This window comes from Oreochromis aureus, linkage group 10, assembly GCF_013358895.1.
Source record: "Oreochromis aureus strain Israel breed Guangdong linkage group 10, ZZ_aureus, whole genome shotgun sequence".
NCBI classification, from domain to species: domain Eukaryota; kingdom Metazoa; phylum Chordata; class Actinopteri; order Cichliformes; family Cichlidae; genus Oreochromis; species Oreochromis aureus.
The window spans coordinates 28,833,845-28,853,007 of NC_052951.1; the positions used below are offsets into that span (position 1 = coordinate 28,833,845).

Below are 19,163 nucleotides of genomic sequence, written 5' to 3' on the forward strand. Positions count from 1 at the left end.
AGTGTTTTGCATATTTAAATTACAATGACGCTGACTTAACGTCGCTGGGCTGTTGGCTAACAACAATGAGGATTGCTAGCAGTTTAAAGCGTCCTATTACAGTTTACTTGGCTTCTCTAAGGTACAGTACATAAACATGTGTAGCACTGTTAGCAGCACGTTAAAGTATTTGTGATAACTGGTGTGCAGTCTATTAAGTAGACATGATAATTTCCTGTGAGCGTAGAACAAAGTGAGCATTGCTAATGCTAACGTTAGTGAGCATATCCACTTGCCTTCGTGTCATCAAACTTACACGTCGGATGTTTTGGAGGTGCGCTTAACGTTAACATTTAAAAATGCACGTTTGTGTAACTGAATAGGCATGCTGTTTGTTTTTTTTTTTATTTCAAATATGCGTAAATATTAAAATAAGTCAACGTGTACTTTGTGTGTCTTTTCCAAAATCGTTTATTAGCCTTGAACTGAAAACATTGTGTTGCATTAAAGTCACTACAGTAAAGAATAAACAAGATGGTAAAACTGTCCACTGACACTCTAGAGCACTTTGATCGATCTGTGTTCGTTAATCCTTTAAATTTTAGCTGTTTGCCATTATTCGAAAGCTCATATATGACATGTAATAGTCTTACTTTTTTTTTGTTCTGTCTAACAGGGTAATCCTTGTGCTCTTTTGTTTTCTGTAGATTTGTGTTAGAGAATTGTAAGGTCATGTTTTTTTTATGTATGGAGCATCCTGACCTTTTCCTTCTTTACTGCCTACTGCAGCAAGAGCAGTGAAATCTGTGTAATTTATCGTCGGAATGTAGGGCTTTTCCCCCCCTTTCTTTCTTTCTTTCTTTAAACTTAAAAACTCTGAATGGAGCAACAGAAGATATTGGAGACTTATAAGGAAAGCTACACAGCCCATTACTATAAGTCAGCCTATCAACGTTACTAATAGGTGGAGAAACAAAAATCTTTTCCCACATGCGACTACTCTGCTGTAGCCTATTTATGCTTATCTGGTACTGTTAGCATTTTCATTATGATAATGCTATTTGTATAGCATTTTTGTAAGTATTATTTTGTTTTTATCTATTTATTTTATTACCAACAAAAAATTTTTGAAATTCAAAAGTAGCCTGTTTTAACAATAAAACATATAGCAACACAGTATCTTTAGAAGTAGTAAAACAAACAAAAAACGACCAGTCTAAGTTTAATTTTGTGGGGCTGTTTGTTTGTTTGTTTGTTTGTTTGTTTGTTTTTTGGGTTCGTAGTCCATTTCTTCAGGGATTGCTAATTGTTTTGTCACAGCCACCTGGAGCCACGAGAGTGGGATCAAAGAGACTCATGTGGCTCCAGAGTTGCACTGATTTAGGTCAGCATTGCATGAAATAACTCAGTTGTGTCGTTAAAAACATTTTCACATGATTTTAAGTAAGTACTGAAATATTACAAATAATGTTTTGTCATACTGGTCATGCTAGCTTTACATTTATCGTCAATATTTTGGATTATACAACTATAAAATGTATTAAATTGCCTTAAAAAGGGATCCAAAGTAATGCATTTGCTGTTATGAACCCTGCAGAAGCCCTGTAAATGTGCAGTGGGAAGCAATGTTACTGCTTAACTGGAATCAGGAAATTTACACTTGCAATGAATGCATAAAATATTGCTGAGTCAGTAAACCTTTTATTAGAGCTGTTAGCATTAGTTTTTTTTTAGTATATTAAGGTACCTTGTATTTAAAACAAAGCTGTGTCATTAACCATTATGTCCTTTTGCTTTTTTTAGGTTCTGAACTGTTCATCATTGCAACTTAATGCAGAAAACTCTCATTTTATTGCTTCAGAAGACTATCCGCGTAGTCCTAAATCCCCCTGGAAAACTTGTTAGATGTCAGAAATACTTCAGGTTGTGTAGGGCCTTTTCTGTCTATTCATGTGCTGAGCGTCTACCTTTGTCTTTTCATGAGTTACATTTTACAAGGAAAATCTCTGCGTTTTCCTCAGTATCCCCAAAGCACAGTCTTCTCCCAAACTATCCTCCCTGGTTTTTCCTGCATCGAAGTTTCTCCAATCAGCCGGATATGGCAGATCAGAGGTTTCTCGTTGAATACGCCAAACGTGGCACAGCAGGATGTAAGAAATGCAAGGACAAAATCCAGAAGGGAATAGTGCGCATAGGCAAAATTGTGCCAAACCCTTTCAGTGAGTCTGCAGGGGAGATGAAAGAGTGGTACCATGTGAAGTGTATATTCGAAAAGCTGGAAAGAGCCAGAGCCACCACGAAGAAGATCGAGGACATCACCGACCTGGAGGGCTGGGAGGAATTACAGGACGACGACAAGGAGATTATAAATAAACACGTTTCAGGTACAAAAGACACTCAAAATGTAAATTTCGTATTTTTAAAATGCTTATTATACAGAAAAATTGTCTGTGAACATACATTTATTGTGTATTTAAACCCTTCTACTGCTCACAGGTAATATTTAAGCCTTGGCCAAAGGAAAATTTTATTTATTATTGGAATCAGATCAAGCTCCTGTGTTCATAAAGTCAGCAATCAGTGAATCTCGGCTGCAGTGCACTTTTGATGTGGCCTGATCTATTCTTGAAATTTCAATTCACAGTCCCGCAAATCAGTTGAAGTGCAGCAGCTGATTGATATACTAGTAGTATTGTGAATACATGTGGGATACTGATATGAACCCAGTGGCGCAAACACACGAGAACTCTTGCTGTTGTTGTTGCTAAAGTTGCCTGACTGCATGTTTGGTGTGGCTCACATCTTCCCGCCCAATGCCAACTTACCTGTTGGACCCGTACAAATAATTAGATGGCCTTTCAGTGAAGGCATGACAACATGTTTACTTAATGTTTGTCAAGTTAAAGCTGCAAAATGTGTCAAAAATATTTGTCAGTAATTGACTCGCCCATTTATTATATATTTATTTATAGTTAAACTATGTCATTAGGCAAAATGAGATTTAATTTGGATTTATGCATCTATGTTAAATCTATGCAGGAGCAAACCCGTTTGAAACTCTACGCTGTAACCTGATGTATGCCTCCCTGGAAATGTAACTGAACATTTTTGTAATTGTGAATTGTTTTGATTTTGTTTTTTTTTGTTTTTTTGTTTTTTTGTAATTGACTGGAAGACAGTGGATCAACTTGAAGCCAGAAACTCAGCAGCTAGCATTTTGGTTGCAGTGCAACAGAGACACAAGTATAAATGCTGTAAGCAGCGTTGGGTACTTGCATAGGTTGTGTATAGATTTAGGGCATACATGCAACTTGTGCTTTCTTTGCTTCTCTTGAGGAAAATGATTAATTTCCTGGTTTCCTTGTGTAAGCTGTTAAATGCAGGTTACAGAATAATGAACAAACAGCCATAAAGACTGTAGGCATGTCCTGGCTTATGTATTCATATAGCATTATACAGCAAACTCTTTGATATGTAGTCTTGTGACAGCTAGGTCCCATACACTTCACTTATGTGTGATCTCACTGGCATATTGTCAACATTAAATGAGTAAGTTAGGGCATTTCAGGTCTTCTTTCTTCTAAAGCCACTCGCCTTGTCTTGCAGACCTGATGGCCAAAGTTAATGCAAGTCCAAAAAAGAAGGTGCAGGCCAAGTTGAACACCACCGGTCAGCTGATGGCTCCTCCTGCTGACCCATCTGTCAATGCGCCAAGGAAGTTTTCAGGCTTCACTGGTGAGTTATGATGTCAAAATTCAAGTAACTCAGAAAAAAGAAAAAACAGTCTTTATTAATTATTAATTTACATGTGTTAACATACAAAGAATTCACAAGAAGGTCACCAGCAACTGTGTATCTAAACCCAATACATACATCACTTATATGCTTCTGGGTCTTTTGTATGCATAGAAGTAATGTCATCAACCTGCCAGGGACTGCAGGTGGAAATGAGCCTGTGTGGCTAAATCTGGCAGTTTTCCATAATGGACCTAAGTGCATACGTTAATTAAAATAAAATGAAAACACTTTAGAAAGGTAAACATAAACTTATGTGGGATCTTTAAAGCGGTTTTCTGTTAGTAGTTTCCCTTTGCAGCTCATAGCTCAATTACAGGTATCCACAAGTCAGCAAACTGAAGCAATAAACAGGTGGAAGCAAAACTGCTTTCATATTCCCAGCGGCGATGTAAGCCACCAGTAATAAACTGGATTGAATAGGCAGGGAAACTCTTGCACTACAGTCTGAGGGCCACGGCCAGAATAGGAATAAAAATAATATGAATATGGCGTGCTCTGAAAACAATGGTTTCAGCCAGTATCAGTGTTTGAGAGAATTTGGGCTTAAGTACAAAGGCTGACATTTTTCAGAATCCACTCTGGCCCCTTCATAGTGATCAATAAATCATGGTCTCTGCACTGTTCCCCTTCACTCTCCTCACAGCAACAAAGGCTGGCAGTTCCAGCAGCAGCCCTGGGCCATCCTCTTCCCCTGCCAAAGCCAGCCAAGGCAGCGCGCTGTCCACCCAGCTCTGTGACCCCCAGCACAAAGACTGCCTCTTCAGAGAGTTTCGCAAGCTCTGTGCCATGGTGGCCGAAAACAACAGCTACAATACAAAGACGCAGATTATTGAAAAGTTCCTCAGGAAGGGCACAAGTGGAGGTAGTTATTTTTTTCTACCTTTTTTTCTTTATACAGACAAAATCCAGCAGGTCATCTTCTTTGCATTTCTGTGAATTTTCTCCTTTGTCTTCCATCCAGATAAGTTCCACGGCGATCTTTACCTGACTGTGAAATTGCTCCTGCCGGGTGTTGTGAAAAGCGTCTACAACCTCAATGACAAGCAGATTGTAAAACTCTTCAGCCGCATATTCAGGAGCAACCAGGATGACATGGTGCGCGATCTGGAGCAGGTCTGTCGTCCATAAATCGTCACTCTTACAATATTCCGGTGCTCAAAGTGGACAGACCCTTAACACGAACGCAGAATTACAAGCTCTTGACATCGTGTCTGTTTTTGTTTTGTTTTTCATTTTAAGGGTGACGTGTCTGAGACGGTGAGGATGTTCTTTGAGGAGAGTAAATCATTTCCCCCGGCTGCCAAAAGTCTCCTTACCATCCAGGAAGTGGACGCATCCCTGACCCGACTTTCCCAGCTGACGAAGGAGGATGAGCAGCAGAACGAGCTGGAGGATATTGCCAAAAAGTAATAAAACACATAATCATTTTTTATATCAGTCAGGCTGAGTGTTAAAATGTTAAAAGATATGGTAATTCTTACAAATAACCCCAATAAGGCTGACCTTGGTGTTTGTAGCTGCACCTCTCCACGTGACGTCTTTGCTTTACTGCCTGTGAAAGTTCCGATAGCTCCGTAGAAGCAGGAAGACGTACTTAGAGATTTCATTTTCCAGTATTTATGGTACAATTATTTCCTTCCACTTATTATTTTTTTCTTATGGCTTTTTCTATTGCCTGCATTTGTGTACTTTTCCCTCCTTTCTAGATTGCCTGCCTCGGGCATGTCTAACACAAACGCGTACATTATCCCAACATCTTTATTTGACATTCTCCCCTCCGCTGCAGCAGACACCAGGCTATGTTTGTTTGTCATAAATTGCATCTTGCAAGCTGTAAACAGACATGGACATTATTTTTTTGCTGTACCAAATAAAGGGTTTGCTAGCGTAATATAACATTAATAGAACAAAGCAAGTAAAGTGAACTTGCAGTGCTCAAGTGTTCATCTTTCAGCTGCCTCTAATGAAGCAGGTTCTTTGTGCAGCTTCCATTAATCACTTTAAGGCATTTTAATCTGATCATTTTATATAATTTTCATTTTTATGCTTTTAGATTTCTTCTTCCTAAAATGTTGTAATGCTTCAGAATTTGCTTCACAGTAATAGTCTGAATTTTCCCTTCCCTACAGATGCACCAGTAATGACCTGAAATGCATCGTTCGCCTAATTAAGCACGATTTGAAGATGAACGCTGGTGCAAAACACGTGTAAGTATTTTTGGATTATTTAGTTGTTATCTTTGAACATGACAGAGGCAGGTTTATTGTACGCAAAGATGGGTAGTCTGAAAAGTGAGGCCATTGCTTTAAATCTGCATTCTCTCAAATGACCAGGAGAGGGCAGCTCCTCCGGTTTAAAAAAGTCAGACTGTGAAGAAGGTTATGGAAAAACTACCCTGTGACTCCCATCATCTGTGTTTATGTTCTTAATCTCTAATTTCAATTCTTTTTGATCACAATAACATCATTTTTGTAAATTATGGCCCTCATTAGAGAGAAAAAAAGGACAAAAAAAGTGCATACCAGGATTTTACTGGCCAATGGGCAACGTTATGGTGGCTATGACCATCTTGTGTGTGTAATTTATGATCTTTAACAACCTTTCATTCTTTGTGGTCATAAATTATACATTTCAGGTAAAGATATGTGGGCTTCTGTAGAAATAAACAGAATAAATCAAGGCTACAGATGCACTGAAAAAGCAAAATCCTTGATCCTACAATGAGGGCATCTGTTAGACGCTGTTATGCTGCGTGAAGGCATTTAGAGAGCAGGGGTGCGCAGTAATTTTCCCAAGGGGACCACATGACAAACTGGGACTGTTGTGAAGGACTTTACCAGTAATTTATAAAGAGACAAAATTAATATTGAGAAGAATTGAGTTCAGCTTATTGCTCGACCCTGCCCTAGAGAGAAAGGACACTACTGTGTTTTCTCAGTCAGATCCAGCCTGCCTGTGATAAGCAGGCTGACCATCATGTGATCTGTGATTTACATTTTTTAAATAGCAGCCTGTCATTATTGCCTCTTTATGCAGCTTGGATGCAGTGGATCCAAACGCTTACGATGCCTTCAAGGCCTCGCGTAATCTGGGGGACGTGATTGAAAGGGTGTTAAGGAATCAGCAGGAGGCGTCCAATGGTTCAGGACCAAAGAAACTCCTCACTATCGAGGCCTCACTTATGACCCCCGTCCAGCCCATGTTGGTAAGGATTCCTAATAAAAAGTGTCAAATTATACACATACACACAGTGTTTGTCTGCTTTTTATCTCTCTGAGTCTTCATGTGAATGCAAAGCTGAGGTGTTTGAACCACAGTGATGTAAAAAAAAAAAAAGTAGTCACATTTAAAAACTATGTGAGCTAATTCAACTTAATTAACTCAATTAGGGAATAGAGGGTGTCTGTCATCTGACCTTTCTGACCTCATAAATCACACGAGACACACATGCACAGTACAAAATTAAAATATTTACATAAGTATTGGGATGCTTTTCCCCAAGCAATGTCCTCATTTATTTTGGTGATTTATTACACATGTCAGGGGACGGGACGGATGTTACCTGTGAAAATAAACCAGGATATAAATTAGGGATACAGACACGGTAACAAATTAAAAGAAAAAGTTAACCTCTGACCCCGCTGTGTGTTAGAGGGAAGTGACGCTACAGATGAATATAAAGTTGTCTGGAGTGATCACCTTTAACCTGTGAGGAAGCAGCTCTAGCCTGATGGGAGTGGTCTATAAGAGCATTGGGTTAATCAGTGGTTTGATTAAAATGATGTGGATCCTATGCTGCAGCATTCACAGCCTTCAGATGTCAGCTTGCTGAACACCTGTGGGAGGAATTGTTGGTGCTCTTCGCCACCATCATCATCACAACAGATGTTTTTTGTTTTTTTTTAGCAATTTAAAATGAGCGAGTGGGGTCATTTATGGTTCTGTCAATGGAGGAGTCATATTTAAAGGTGTACCTATATTATTGTCTTTGTCTGTGACATATATTGTAAGATGCACGAATGTAATGGTGGTTTTCACATAAATTCTACAAACAAAATGATATTTATGAATACGATCAATGTCAATTGCTTCTGATAAAGCAGTAGAAAACATTTTGACACCAGAATATGGTCACTTTGTCGTACTTTGATCAAAGGCAGTGAAGTCGTCGTAGCACGGGTGTTTGTTCACCTTTCGGTACTTCCATGTTTCTTTTTAAAATAGTCTAGACAAACATCTTGTTTGTAGATTGAGCTTTGGGCATGCCTCAAGGCTTCTGCAGCAGTAAATCTTGCTACTCTTACTTTTGTTTGCCATGGTTCACTGCAAAAACATCACAATGTAGTGATTAGAGGTGTTAAATCTGATGTGTGCTCAAAGGCTTTTGCAATTCTGTATGCAAGGAAAAGATGTGGATTACAGAAAATCCTCAGTTTAGAAGGTCAGCTCTTCTGTCTGTCGTCATTCTTCCTGAGCAAAAGTACTTTTCTGTGCAGCGGTCGTTAAGATGGCCATACATCAAGTCCAAACAAAGCAGTCCCAGTTTTACACATTCACTGAGAGAATGACTGGCTATTCAGCTGAGTCACTCTGCCTGTTTGCAGCCTGCTTAAAGATTTAGCATGAGCCAAAGTTTACTTTATGTTAAGTTAAAATGTCTGAATATTTAGAGAATATAATGTTTTTTACCTGATGGTTTGTTACTCGACAGCCAGACACGCAGCAGCTGGATCCTACAGATAACTCTGCACTGCAGACACGTAACTGTCCCGAACCCGTCCTGAAATGCAAATATTAATTCAGCATGATTTAAAATGTGTTTTACAGACCATTAAATTGCACATTACACAGCGGCCCTTTAATTACACCAAATAAAAGAAAATGGGAATGCACTGCAGCTATCCCCGCATCGCATTTTAGGTTACAAATGATTAGCACAGGCCGTTCCCTAACGATCCACAGGCGAGCAACTTCGATGTTATTAGTTTTAACTTTGTTCTCCTAACATGAGCTCGCAGAAGATGAAGCGCTAGATCGTCTTTCAGTGGATACAAAAGAGTAATTTAGGTTGGTGTTGTGTAAATGAGTAGTCACTTTGAAGTCATGGCAATAATATCACAAATAAATAATCAATTGAATATTTTTAGGTTATAAACACACCCACCGGGGTGCTGATATTGATGTTGTCATGATTGTTGTTTCCTTTTGCTCAGTGAAACAGACGTGCAAAAAATTGTTCTTGATTTTATAGTTTTGGCCATCTTCTGTATGTCCACATCATGTAGTGGCCTGCAAAACTTCCTAATGATTAAAGAAATTCAAGGCTTTCTAATGAACCGGGTGTGCTTCTAAGGTTCTCAGCAACAGAAACCCTGAAAGATCCCTGGTTTGATCCCAGGAGGAGACATAAATGTCACCGTTTGCCCTCTTTTTGGCGTATACTGACATAAACTTAAACCCCCGAAGTTTTACAAAATTTCATCACCCTCGTGGTTTCAAACTTAGTGATTCTCACAAAAATAACTGCATGTTTTTATTAATGGTCTCATATTGTGAAGGAAATTGTTGAATCTACTGTTAATCCTACATGATTGATAACCTTTTTTTTCTTGTTTGTTTTCTTAAATTGGATCAACCTGAGGAAACCTTTCATGAAAAGTAAGTTCACATAAAGCAATTAGAACTTCAGAAATTATTGTTTCCTTGTTGTGATTTCAGGCGGAGGCGTGTAAATCCATCGAGTACGCCATGAAGAAATGCCCCAACGGGATGTACTCGGAGATCAAGTACGATGGCGAGCGCGTGCAGGTCCACAAGAACGGAGACAACTTCAGCTACTTCAGTCGCAGCCTCAAACCAGTGCTGCCTCACAAAGTCAGTCTTATCGCGCACATGCACAGACAGCACAGATGCAAATGTGCGGGCTCCCGGTCCGTGAAGCTATTTACTGATTAATATAACAATGCTCATCAGAATGCAGTGTGTTCAGGTTTGCCCCGGCAGGATTAGCAGCTTAAAGGTATTTTCCCAGCGTGAAATTCAGACATTTCCCACAGTGATTTTCCAGCATTTGCTTTCTCAGCATGATGCACAGAGACTTAAACGTGCAGGAATAAATAGCTCTGCGTCATGTTCATTAGCCCTTTGAAATGCTTCTGTGCACACAAAACACACTTCACAACAATCATAAAGTAGAGGATGGCACAAGTCGGAAAAAGCCATGTAGCTCTTGTGTGCGATGCATATACACCGTATTTTTCCAGGCTTCTCCTATGGAAGTGCAGCCTATGCTTTCTGAGGCATTTGAAAGCCTGGTACTTGTTTTTATGGTGTCTGCGGTCCACTTTTAGTCCTCTAGCCTGAAGGCTTCAGACATTTTGTCTTGAGTGACCGTCTTGTCATTGCAGCCCATCAGCCAAATGGCTAATTATGCAGCCTCAGCCGCTGTAATTAGGCAATTTATGTTAATGCTAGGTTAACATTCTGTGGGGGTGGGAATGGAGTCTAATTACAACAGTCCAAGGTACCTAATGTTCTTTATTCTGATGAATGATAACGGCGGAGAACTGTTTAGATCATCCCCCACAGTGTTATAAAAGAGGATGGTGGGTAGAAGCTTGAACCACGAGCATCAAATGTCTCATTTGATCTTTGCTTTTTAAAACATTTTTTTTTAATCAAGATCAGGTTGATAATAATGCACTTTATTAATGAAACCTAGTGTTTTTACAGGTTTGAGCTTGTTACAGCCAGGTGTGGTGCTGGTCTTCTAAATCTTGTTGTAATAGTTGTTTCACATGCTACTTGTTTCCACTCAGTAACTGAGCTCCCTGTGTGTGTCCGTGTTGATGTTTCAGGTGGCCCATTTCAAAGAATACATCCCTCAGGCTTTTCCTGGTGGCCACAGCATGATACTGGATGCTGAAGTCCTCCTAATTGACACAAAGACCAGTAAACCCCTGCCCTTCGGGACCTTGGGTGTACACAAGGTGAGAACACTGCAGCCACTTCATGCTCTTTGTTTTGTCACACAGCTTTTTGTTCTTTCTCCCTCTTGGACCAGGCTTTCTTTTACCCCACAAACCTTCCTCTCCTCTCCTCTCCCTTCAGAAAGCAGCCTTTCAAGACGCCAACGTGTGCCTTTTTGTTTTCGACTGTATCTACTTCAATGGTGTGAGTCTCATGGAGAGGTAATGCGCTTTCAATCCAGCCTTTGTCTCAGAAATGACTTTGCATTTCACTGTGCAGAGTAACCCCTTATGGGGATGATGCAAGCATGTCGTTTTTAACATTAATAGGCTGCTCTGTCCTTGTGGTTTGCTCACTCACTGTTATGTGGTTAATTCGTGGTTTTATGGAAAGATTTTTTTAAAGAAAATAATAATTTATTATCAGTACTGGAGCTTGTATGTCTGGAACAGGGGACTTTGAAATGATTAATGAAGGACACTGAGGACCAGTCTTCAGCATCTAGTGACCTTCAAATTCACATCCACTTGAGCAAGTGTAGTTCATGTAACAGGGTGTCTGAGGATCCTTAAAATCGAAATTAATTTATGCAAACCTCAGAACCAGAATCACATTTATTTCCAAGTTTTAACACAAACAAGTAATGTGACTTTGTGTAACAGTGGTGCAAAAGAAAAATTAGAATATATAATGGCTACTTTCAGCTGCTCCCTTATTATATCGAAGGTAGCTGTGTAGAGCAGGTCATCTACTAATCAGAAGGTTGGGGGATTGATCCCTGCTTCAGTCTGCATGCCTAAGTATCCTCGTACAAGATGCTGAGCCCCAGTTTGCTGTCCAGCATGTTCATCCAAGTATAAATGTGAGTGAATGTTTGATACAAAAGCACAAAATCATACTTGTGTGCTCAGGTAGAGTTTGATTTGGTACATACTTTTTTTTCATGCCACAAGCCCAAATGGATTTGTCTTCCTCGCAGGAACGAACCAGGGATCTGCAGTTTGTTGGCAAATACTTAAGCTGCTCTTCTATAGAGGGACTATGAGAATATATAAATATAAAATATAAATTTTCAAATGTATATGGAGGGCAGTGGAGTCCAATGTGCAAATGTTAATGGGCTGAATAAGCATAATGGTGTGTTAATGGAAAACACTTAATTATAAAGTGAGTTAGTGGAGGAGGCTTTGTTGATCCTGATGGGTTTGCAGCTTCCTGCCAGAGGGGAGTGACTCAAAAACTTTATGTCCAGGGTGAAGCCTAAACCATCCACTTCACTGGGCATGGAGCCATGGGCCCCTCTCTTCTGTGGAAACTTCAATTCTTTACTTTAATGATTAGGCTTCAAATGTTCCTTTTTGATAAAGCTTAGAGTTATGGCTTGATCAAGTGACCTTGAATCCTTCCTTAGTTATGCTCCTATGGGCACTGACTACTGGGGGACTTCCCAGAATGCACTGAGCACTTCTCCAATACTCCCTCCTGCCAGCGGGGATTGGCTCCAGAATCTATGATTGGCTGGTATAAAAGAGTCCATAAAAAAGGACCTTTTATAAGCCATAACTAGCTTTGACTAATCACCTCTCTCTCATGGTGATATGAGCCCCGTGAGTTTACCCACAATGCACTTTTTTAAAATGTCCTCCTGTGTACGATCAGACAACAGATTAAACATCCAGACTTCCAGTGCTTATTTCCTCTAACTGTATGTAATATAAGTTAAACGATGCAGTTTTCCTATTAAAACTGTGACATATCCAATGATATTTATGCTCAGAGTTGGTCATAGAAGTAGTGGTTCAGGACAAAACACCATTTTGCTTTTATTTTGTAATACATGGAGTATAAAGTTGATTTACACAGAGCTTAACTGTGTTTTCCAGTCCTGAAATAGTGCTGCACCCACCCTTAGATACTTCAAAGGCCTGTAACTGAGCGTTTTCGTAGTATAAAGGTAAAACTTTGAATGCCTTTATTAAATATACTAAAGTTAAAAGAAGAAGCTTCTTTCGGCCGCTCCCTTATTCACAATGGACCTCCACAGCATAGGTGGGCATATTTTGTTTTGGCCGATTTTACACCGGTATACTAAAAATTACTGTACCAAAACATTGGCTGATTCTGTGGGGCTCAGTTGGGAGGCACTAATTGATTCTTCGTGGAATAACCCAGCTCTTTGCACAGCAGATCAGGTGAGGACTATAAAGAGCAAAAATGTGGAGGTGAGGATGCAGCAGGTTGAGCAGAGGATTTTACCCGTGCGAGTGGAGTTTGAATCCCAGGCAAAGCCAGAAGTTTTCAAAACTTTTAGAGCACTGCGGAAAGAAACCTTCTGGATTTTTCTGTGGAAGAACTTTATCCTTTGGTGTTCTTTAGTTTGTTGTTTTAAACCTTGTAAAATGTAGTTAAACATTAACATTAGCGGCTAAGTAAAATAATCAAAATCTAGTGTGTGTGAGCAGCCAGGATGCAGTTCCTTACCCCGAAACATTTTGGAGTCACTGTTAGAGATGTTTCACTAGAAGATGTTTTAAATTAAACATCTTAAACCTTCACATTTCTGATATACAGACTAGCCTTTCTATTTTTAAATATGGAGTACCGTAAATATAGTTACATTCATGACTTTATATATAATAAAACACACGCTTGCTTTCACGTGTCCGCTGGCTTTCTGTCTTCTTCAGGCCTCTGTGTGAACGCAGGAAGTTCCTGCATGACAACATGGTTGAAGTCCCCAACAGGATCCTGTTCTCAGAGATGAAGCACGTCACTGTAAGTATAACTGTGAATGTGTCTTTGTGCCGTATGCGTACACGTGTTAAAAAAGTGTGCGTCTGTGTGTGTCAGAGAGCAGGGGATCTGGCTGATATGATAACTCGTGTCATCAGGGAGGGACTTGAAGGTCTGGTGCTAAAAGACGTAAAGGTGAGTTGGTTGGTTGATGACGACGTTTGTTAATCAGATTTATTTACTGTTCAATTTCTCAAGTTATGCTTAAACTGTAGGTGTAGCTGAAACATTGTGATGATGAGGCTTTATATCTGTGCCTGTCTCAGAGCACCTATGAGCCAGGGAAGCGCCACTGGCTGAAAGTAAAGAAGGACTATTTGAATGAAGGGGCGATGGCGGACACAGCTGACCTGGTGGTGCTGGGAGCCTTCTACGGGAAAGGCTCAAACGGTCTGTAAAGCCTTAACCATCTGCTTCATTAGGCATGGAGTCTTTTCCCATTCTTGATGCTTTATTTTATTCACCCTGACAATTCTGTTTCGCCATAAAATGAGGTGATTTAAGCCATTTTCACACATTTAATGGATCGCTGAACTATAGACATTACCCAACAAAAGCACATGTAGGAATGCAAAGACCTCATAGCACTATATTATCCAAACAGAGCACTTTTCTCTGGTTTATTTATGGTTTTTAGAGGTTTTAAAAGTAGAATGGAGGCAGAGCCTAAAGCTGTCAGGGCCTCTCTCTTCTGTGGAAGCTCCAGCTTGTGTTCAGGAGACAGATGCCATCTTTAATGATTAGGCTTCAAATGTTCCTTTTTGATAAAGCTTAGAGTTATGGCTGGATCAGGTGACCCTCAACTATTCCTTAGTTATAATCCTATGGACTCAGACTGCTTGGACATTTCCCATAATGCACCGAGCACTTCTCCAGTCACCTCTTTTCTCTCCTGGTGTGGTTAAATGCCACTACTGCATGCCGTTAACTTTTGAATACTTTCTCTTTATTTTGTGGTCTCTTTTTGTTTTACGCCCTCTTGTGGTAGATAGCTGTTCCTGCTTCCTGGTAAAAGGGATTTCTTTGTTCCTACTGTCACCAAGTACAAGTTTATACTGGGTTGTCTGATCGTTGGGCTATAGTCTTTATCTTCCAGTACAATAGCCCACTGAGACAACTGCTGTTGTGAATTGGAACTACAAAAATAGAATTGAACTGAATTGAAATGAAATGTCTGACACAGTCAGGACATTAAAGGCCTTTAACAAAGTGACATCTGATTGCGATGATCTGTGCAGTGCGAATGTCTGTAACAGTCCAGTTAATCCACACACGCTTCAGTCAGGCAGCAACTTTTCTTGAACAATTTTTTTTCCAGCAGTGAGAATTCGTCTGATGCGAAATCTCTCCTGCTGTGTGCTGCAGGGGAAAAAGGACAGCTTCAGATGATTTCCTGACTGTATTCTCCAGACATTTGTTGGAGTTCATGTATGAAAACAGCTTTGAACGGTTAAGACAGTTTTACTTTTGCCCCCAACTTTTAATGTTGCTGTGAAAGACGGGGTCAAGCCTTCTGCAGGTGTGACACTTCATGTTCAGCCACAAAGCGAAAATATAAATACAAGATTCTTGCATGTATTATATTGAGATAGGATGATGAAATTAACAAGACAGCTCCGTTACTCTGGGAAAACATAACCAAATTGGAGGATTTCATATGAAAAATGTGCAGATACAGGCTGTTACATAAGGAGAAGATGCCAATGGGTGAAATAGAGAAGCAGGTGAGATATGAAGCAGGGGGCATTGAGGAGGCTGGCTAATGAGTGTGCAACAACATAACAAACACAATGAGAAAGGTACAAGTTTTCAAAGCGTGCTTAATGAAACGACTCGTGTAGTTTGAAGACGAGCTAATAGAGCAGAAACAATAAATCAGATGAAACGCTTGTCGTAAGAGGCTGTAGGAAGCGAGTGGGAAGCAGAAAAAAGATAATTTGAAGAGGCAGGTTTTGAGAAGGTGGAGAGACTATACTGTGGGAAGCAGTTCTCCTAATGCTTGCGTGTCTTCTTCTACCCACCAGGGGGCATCATGTCCAGTTTTCTAATGGGCTGTTACGACCCAGACTCCAAGAAATGGTGCACAGTCACCAAGTGCTCCGGAGGCTACGATGACGCCATGTTGGCCAGGCTCCAGAAAGAGCTGGATGTGATCAAAATCAGCAAGGTCAGAGAGGATCCACTTAGAGGTTAACCAGGAATATTGAGCTGATATCATAAAAGTGAAAATGAATCTTTTGTGTGTGTGTGTGTGTGTGTTTGTGTGTCTTAATGTAGGACCCAAGCAAAATCCCTAGCTGGTTGAAAATCATCAAGAACTATTATCCAGATTTCATTATCCGCGATCCTGAGGTGAGATGTCACTACTCAGCACATTTGGATTTCCCAGCGGGCCTGTTCACGCAGAGCACAGTTGTATATCTGGATACTGCACACCCTTTGAATGAAATTAGAAGTTGAAAGCGTCTCTTGCGTGTATCCACGGGAATTCCTTTAAATGAATTACCCCCGAAACGCGCCGAGATAATGACGGGCTCTGAGATGGGAGGTGTTTTTAATGCATGCAGTGACCCTTTCTGGCTTTTATATATGATTATGTGTTTCCTGTGCTACAGAACGCACCTGTGTGGGAGATCACAGGCGCGGAGTTTTCCAAATCGGAAATGCACACCGCTGATGGCATCTCCATCCGCTTCCCCCGCATGACGCGAATCCGCGATGACAAGGACTGGAAGAGCGCCACCAACTTGCACCAGCTTAAAGTAGGATATCAGCGTTTTTGATTTGTAGTGCTTGAGAAACAATTAGCCGCTGCTCAGTGATGAAGTTTTATTGAGACGGCACAAAAGACATTTTAGAAATCAGCCATTCATTTAAAACTGAGGCATATCTTCTAGGGATGCTTGTTGCTAATTGCTTTCTATTGTAAAATGTGATGGGGGAAAAATGGGAGGATGTGTAGTAATACAGGTGACGGGAGGAATGAAATAATTAAGCCCACTGTTAAACAAAGCACCCAGGGGGACAGCATGAAGTATGATTGAAACAGCGGGGAGGAGGAGCAAATTTGCAGTCTTCCCGCGAGTATTGACGGATGAGTTGAAATATTGGCCGAGGCAGTAAAACATGCCTGGGCTTAATTATTTGAATCCGGCACGGGTCTTCAATCTCCACTGACACAGAACATTACATCTCTTGGCCGAAGTCCATGTTGTCATTTCATCACTCTGCACAGGAGCTGTACCGCATATCGAAGGAGAACAGCGACTTCAAAGTGACAGCGGGTCCGTCTACGTCCAACGATGACAAGGGCTCATCGGGGGGGGACAGCGGAGGAAGCTCGCCATCATCCTCCTCCAACAAAGGTGCTCCGCCCAAGAAGACGAGTAAGTTCACAAGTCACGTACATAAAGGGAAATTGCATTGTTGTTGTGTGTCCGGATTTACCTAAGATTAGATTTGAGTTAGACTTAATACTTTAAGAAGTGAAGAGTCAAATGACCACAATTTATTTGTGGTTAAAGACTCTTGTTTTTAATTTTTGGTAACTTCCCTTTAAAATGCCACCAATGATACTGATACAGCTTTGTTTACATAATCAGTAAATTCATGACCTTGTATTTGAGGCAGAATAGGTACTGTTAAAATATTTGAGGCCTCGTTGTTTCATTGTAACTGTGTTAAAGTTTAGCATCAATAAGTGAAACCCTCCAGTTATAATCGAGGTGATGCTTTTACTGTGTCTGCAACACAAATGTGCAGCATATGCACTGAGCTTGTTGACCGTCTGGCCTCAGACTGATGAGGGACCCTGAGATTTCAAATGAATCACTTTCAACTTGCAGGCGTCTCTGCCCTTCCTGGAAACACGCACATAAAGAAAAAGTCTCCATCATGCAGATGTTTATTTAAGAAAATTCCATAAATGCATATGTGAGATTTTAAGATTTATCTGCAGGTTAGTGGACATTTATTAGAGCATTACTTTTTTTTCCTGAAGATAAAATTTGTTTTCCACCAATGATAATAGAATTTTACACATAAACATGTATTGAACTCTTTACTTCATTAACACTTACATAAACCAAACACTCCTGCCTAGATTCTGCAGGTTTGCTTGCATCGTGCAAAACTTTGTTTATAAATATTTGCATGATGTTTTAACTAGTTTACGCAACTAAACACAAAATTTCAGAAACTTCTAACACAGGAAATAATATTTCTTATCATAACTAATCAACTGCAGTAATTTAATAGTGATATCTAATAGTAAAGCACCTCTGTTCACCTTTAATGTCTCTACTTAAAGAAGCAGGCTCACACAGATATGTTCATATACATGTCCTTTATTCTAGACATTGGTTCATAATTCAAGTTTGATAATAATACAGAAAGAAATTTGCGGACACTTTTTAAAGTGACCCCAGTGCTGCAAATGCTGCTTTGTTACATGTGTAATCAATAACATGCACTCTGCAGGCAGCAGCACTCCACCCAAAGCCAAGGCGGTGAAATCCCAGCCTCGCACTCCCAGCTCAGACGCACCCAGTGCTAAGAAGGTAATTTTCTTTTCTTTAATGTAGCACATGAGATGTAAAGTTTCATTGTTACAGAACACGAGAATTGCACAAGACACAAACCCAAAGCTGCAGTGATGACCTAACATGAGACTGTTTCTTATCAGGTAAAGAAGAGTGAGAGTGTTCACAGCAACGGACAAACTAAAGCAAAAGCTACCTCACAAAAACTGGAGCCAAGGAATGACAAGGTTAGTAACACAACGTGTGTTTAAATGTGTTCTGTGGACACAGTTAATGTGAAGAAACAAATGTTATTTCTTCAGGATTATTAAACAAAATCCATCTTTAAGTTTCTTTTAAGGTATGACAATCATAAAACAAAGTAACTGTTTGTTAAAAGCTGGAATCCTGTGTTAGTGTGTCAGTGCATTGCTTATGGCTTTGACAGGTTATAGATTACATTACTCAGAGGCCACCTGACTAATAAACATACAAATATTCCAAATTTGGCGGTTTAGTGGCTCTTTATATTTGGAACTCTGGTAACTGCTGTCAAAGGAAAGGAACAGGAACGGGCAGGGGAAAGTTTAACCGGCTTATGGACTGTTTTTGAAGCTAAAAAGATGCCAATAATTCCCAATTTCTGAAGAAAAGTTTACATGTACAATGTTGAGTATATGAGGTCATTAACTGAACCAGGTCAACAGGCCGGTTGGTGCTGAGTATTGGCCGAGCAGTCGCTGTGATTGTTAGGCCTAACCTGAATGTTTATTCACATCCAGGTCTGACCTTTACAGAGTTCGTCTTCACTCTGTGAAATGTGGCCACCTCACTAACACCATTCCACTATCTCAAGCAATCACAAGCTCTGCTGATCAGCTACTCAAAGCAGGTGAAAAGGAAACTGGCTGTTTATTGTTCCTTAATTACTGCTACAATAGTTTATATTTCAACAAGGCCTGGGTGTGCATCCTTTGCAAGTGCCCCCTACACCTGCATCTATGAGACTGCAGGTGTGACGACAACAAATTCAGTAAATGAATCTTCGGATGTGAAGAGATTCTGTTACGCAAAGGTTTACTGACTGTTAGAGTTGGACTGATA

General features: G+C 40.1%; 1 protein-coding gene across 1 annotated transcript in view; it reads left to right on the forward strand.

Annotated features, from left to right (window-relative positions):
* lig3 (ligase III, DNA, ATP-dependent) overlaps nt 1-19,163 on the forward strand; it is a 20,078-nt gene continuing 915 nt past the window's right edge. Inside the window, exons 1-20 of the mRNA XM_031750278.2 lie at nt 1-121; nt 1,783-2,363; nt 3,586-3,714; nt 4,421-4,639; nt 4,739-4,890; nt 5,017-5,183; nt 5,907-5,984; nt 6,814-6,982; nt 9,496-9,651; nt 10,635-10,766; nt 10,888-10,967; nt 13,434-13,521; nt 13,597-13,674; nt 13,806-13,929; nt 15,564-15,706; nt 15,817-15,891; nt 16,155-16,301; nt 16,775-16,925; nt 18,019-18,098; nt 18,224-18,307. Of these exons, the coding sequence (XP_031606138.2) occupies nt 1,811-2,363; nt 3,586-3,714; nt 4,421-4,639; nt 4,739-4,890; nt 5,017-5,183; nt 5,907-5,984; nt 6,814-6,982; nt 9,496-9,651; nt 10,635-10,766; nt 10,888-10,967; nt 13,434-13,521; nt 13,597-13,674; nt 13,806-13,929; nt 15,564-15,706; nt 15,817-15,891; nt 16,155-16,301; nt 16,775-16,925; nt 18,019-18,098; nt 18,224-18,307 (2,805 nt within the window). The 5' untranslated portion in view covers nt 1-121; nt 1,783-1,810. The remainder of the gene's footprint in view (nt 122-1,782; nt 2,364-3,585; nt 3,715-4,420; nt 4,640-4,738; nt 4,891-5,016; nt 5,184-5,906; nt 5,985-6,813; nt 6,983-9,495; nt 9,652-10,634; nt 10,767-10,887; nt 10,968-13,433; nt 13,522-13,596; nt 13,675-13,805; nt 13,930-15,563; nt 15,707-15,816; nt 15,892-16,154; nt 16,302-16,774; nt 16,926-18,018; nt 18,099-18,223; nt 18,308-19,163) is intronic.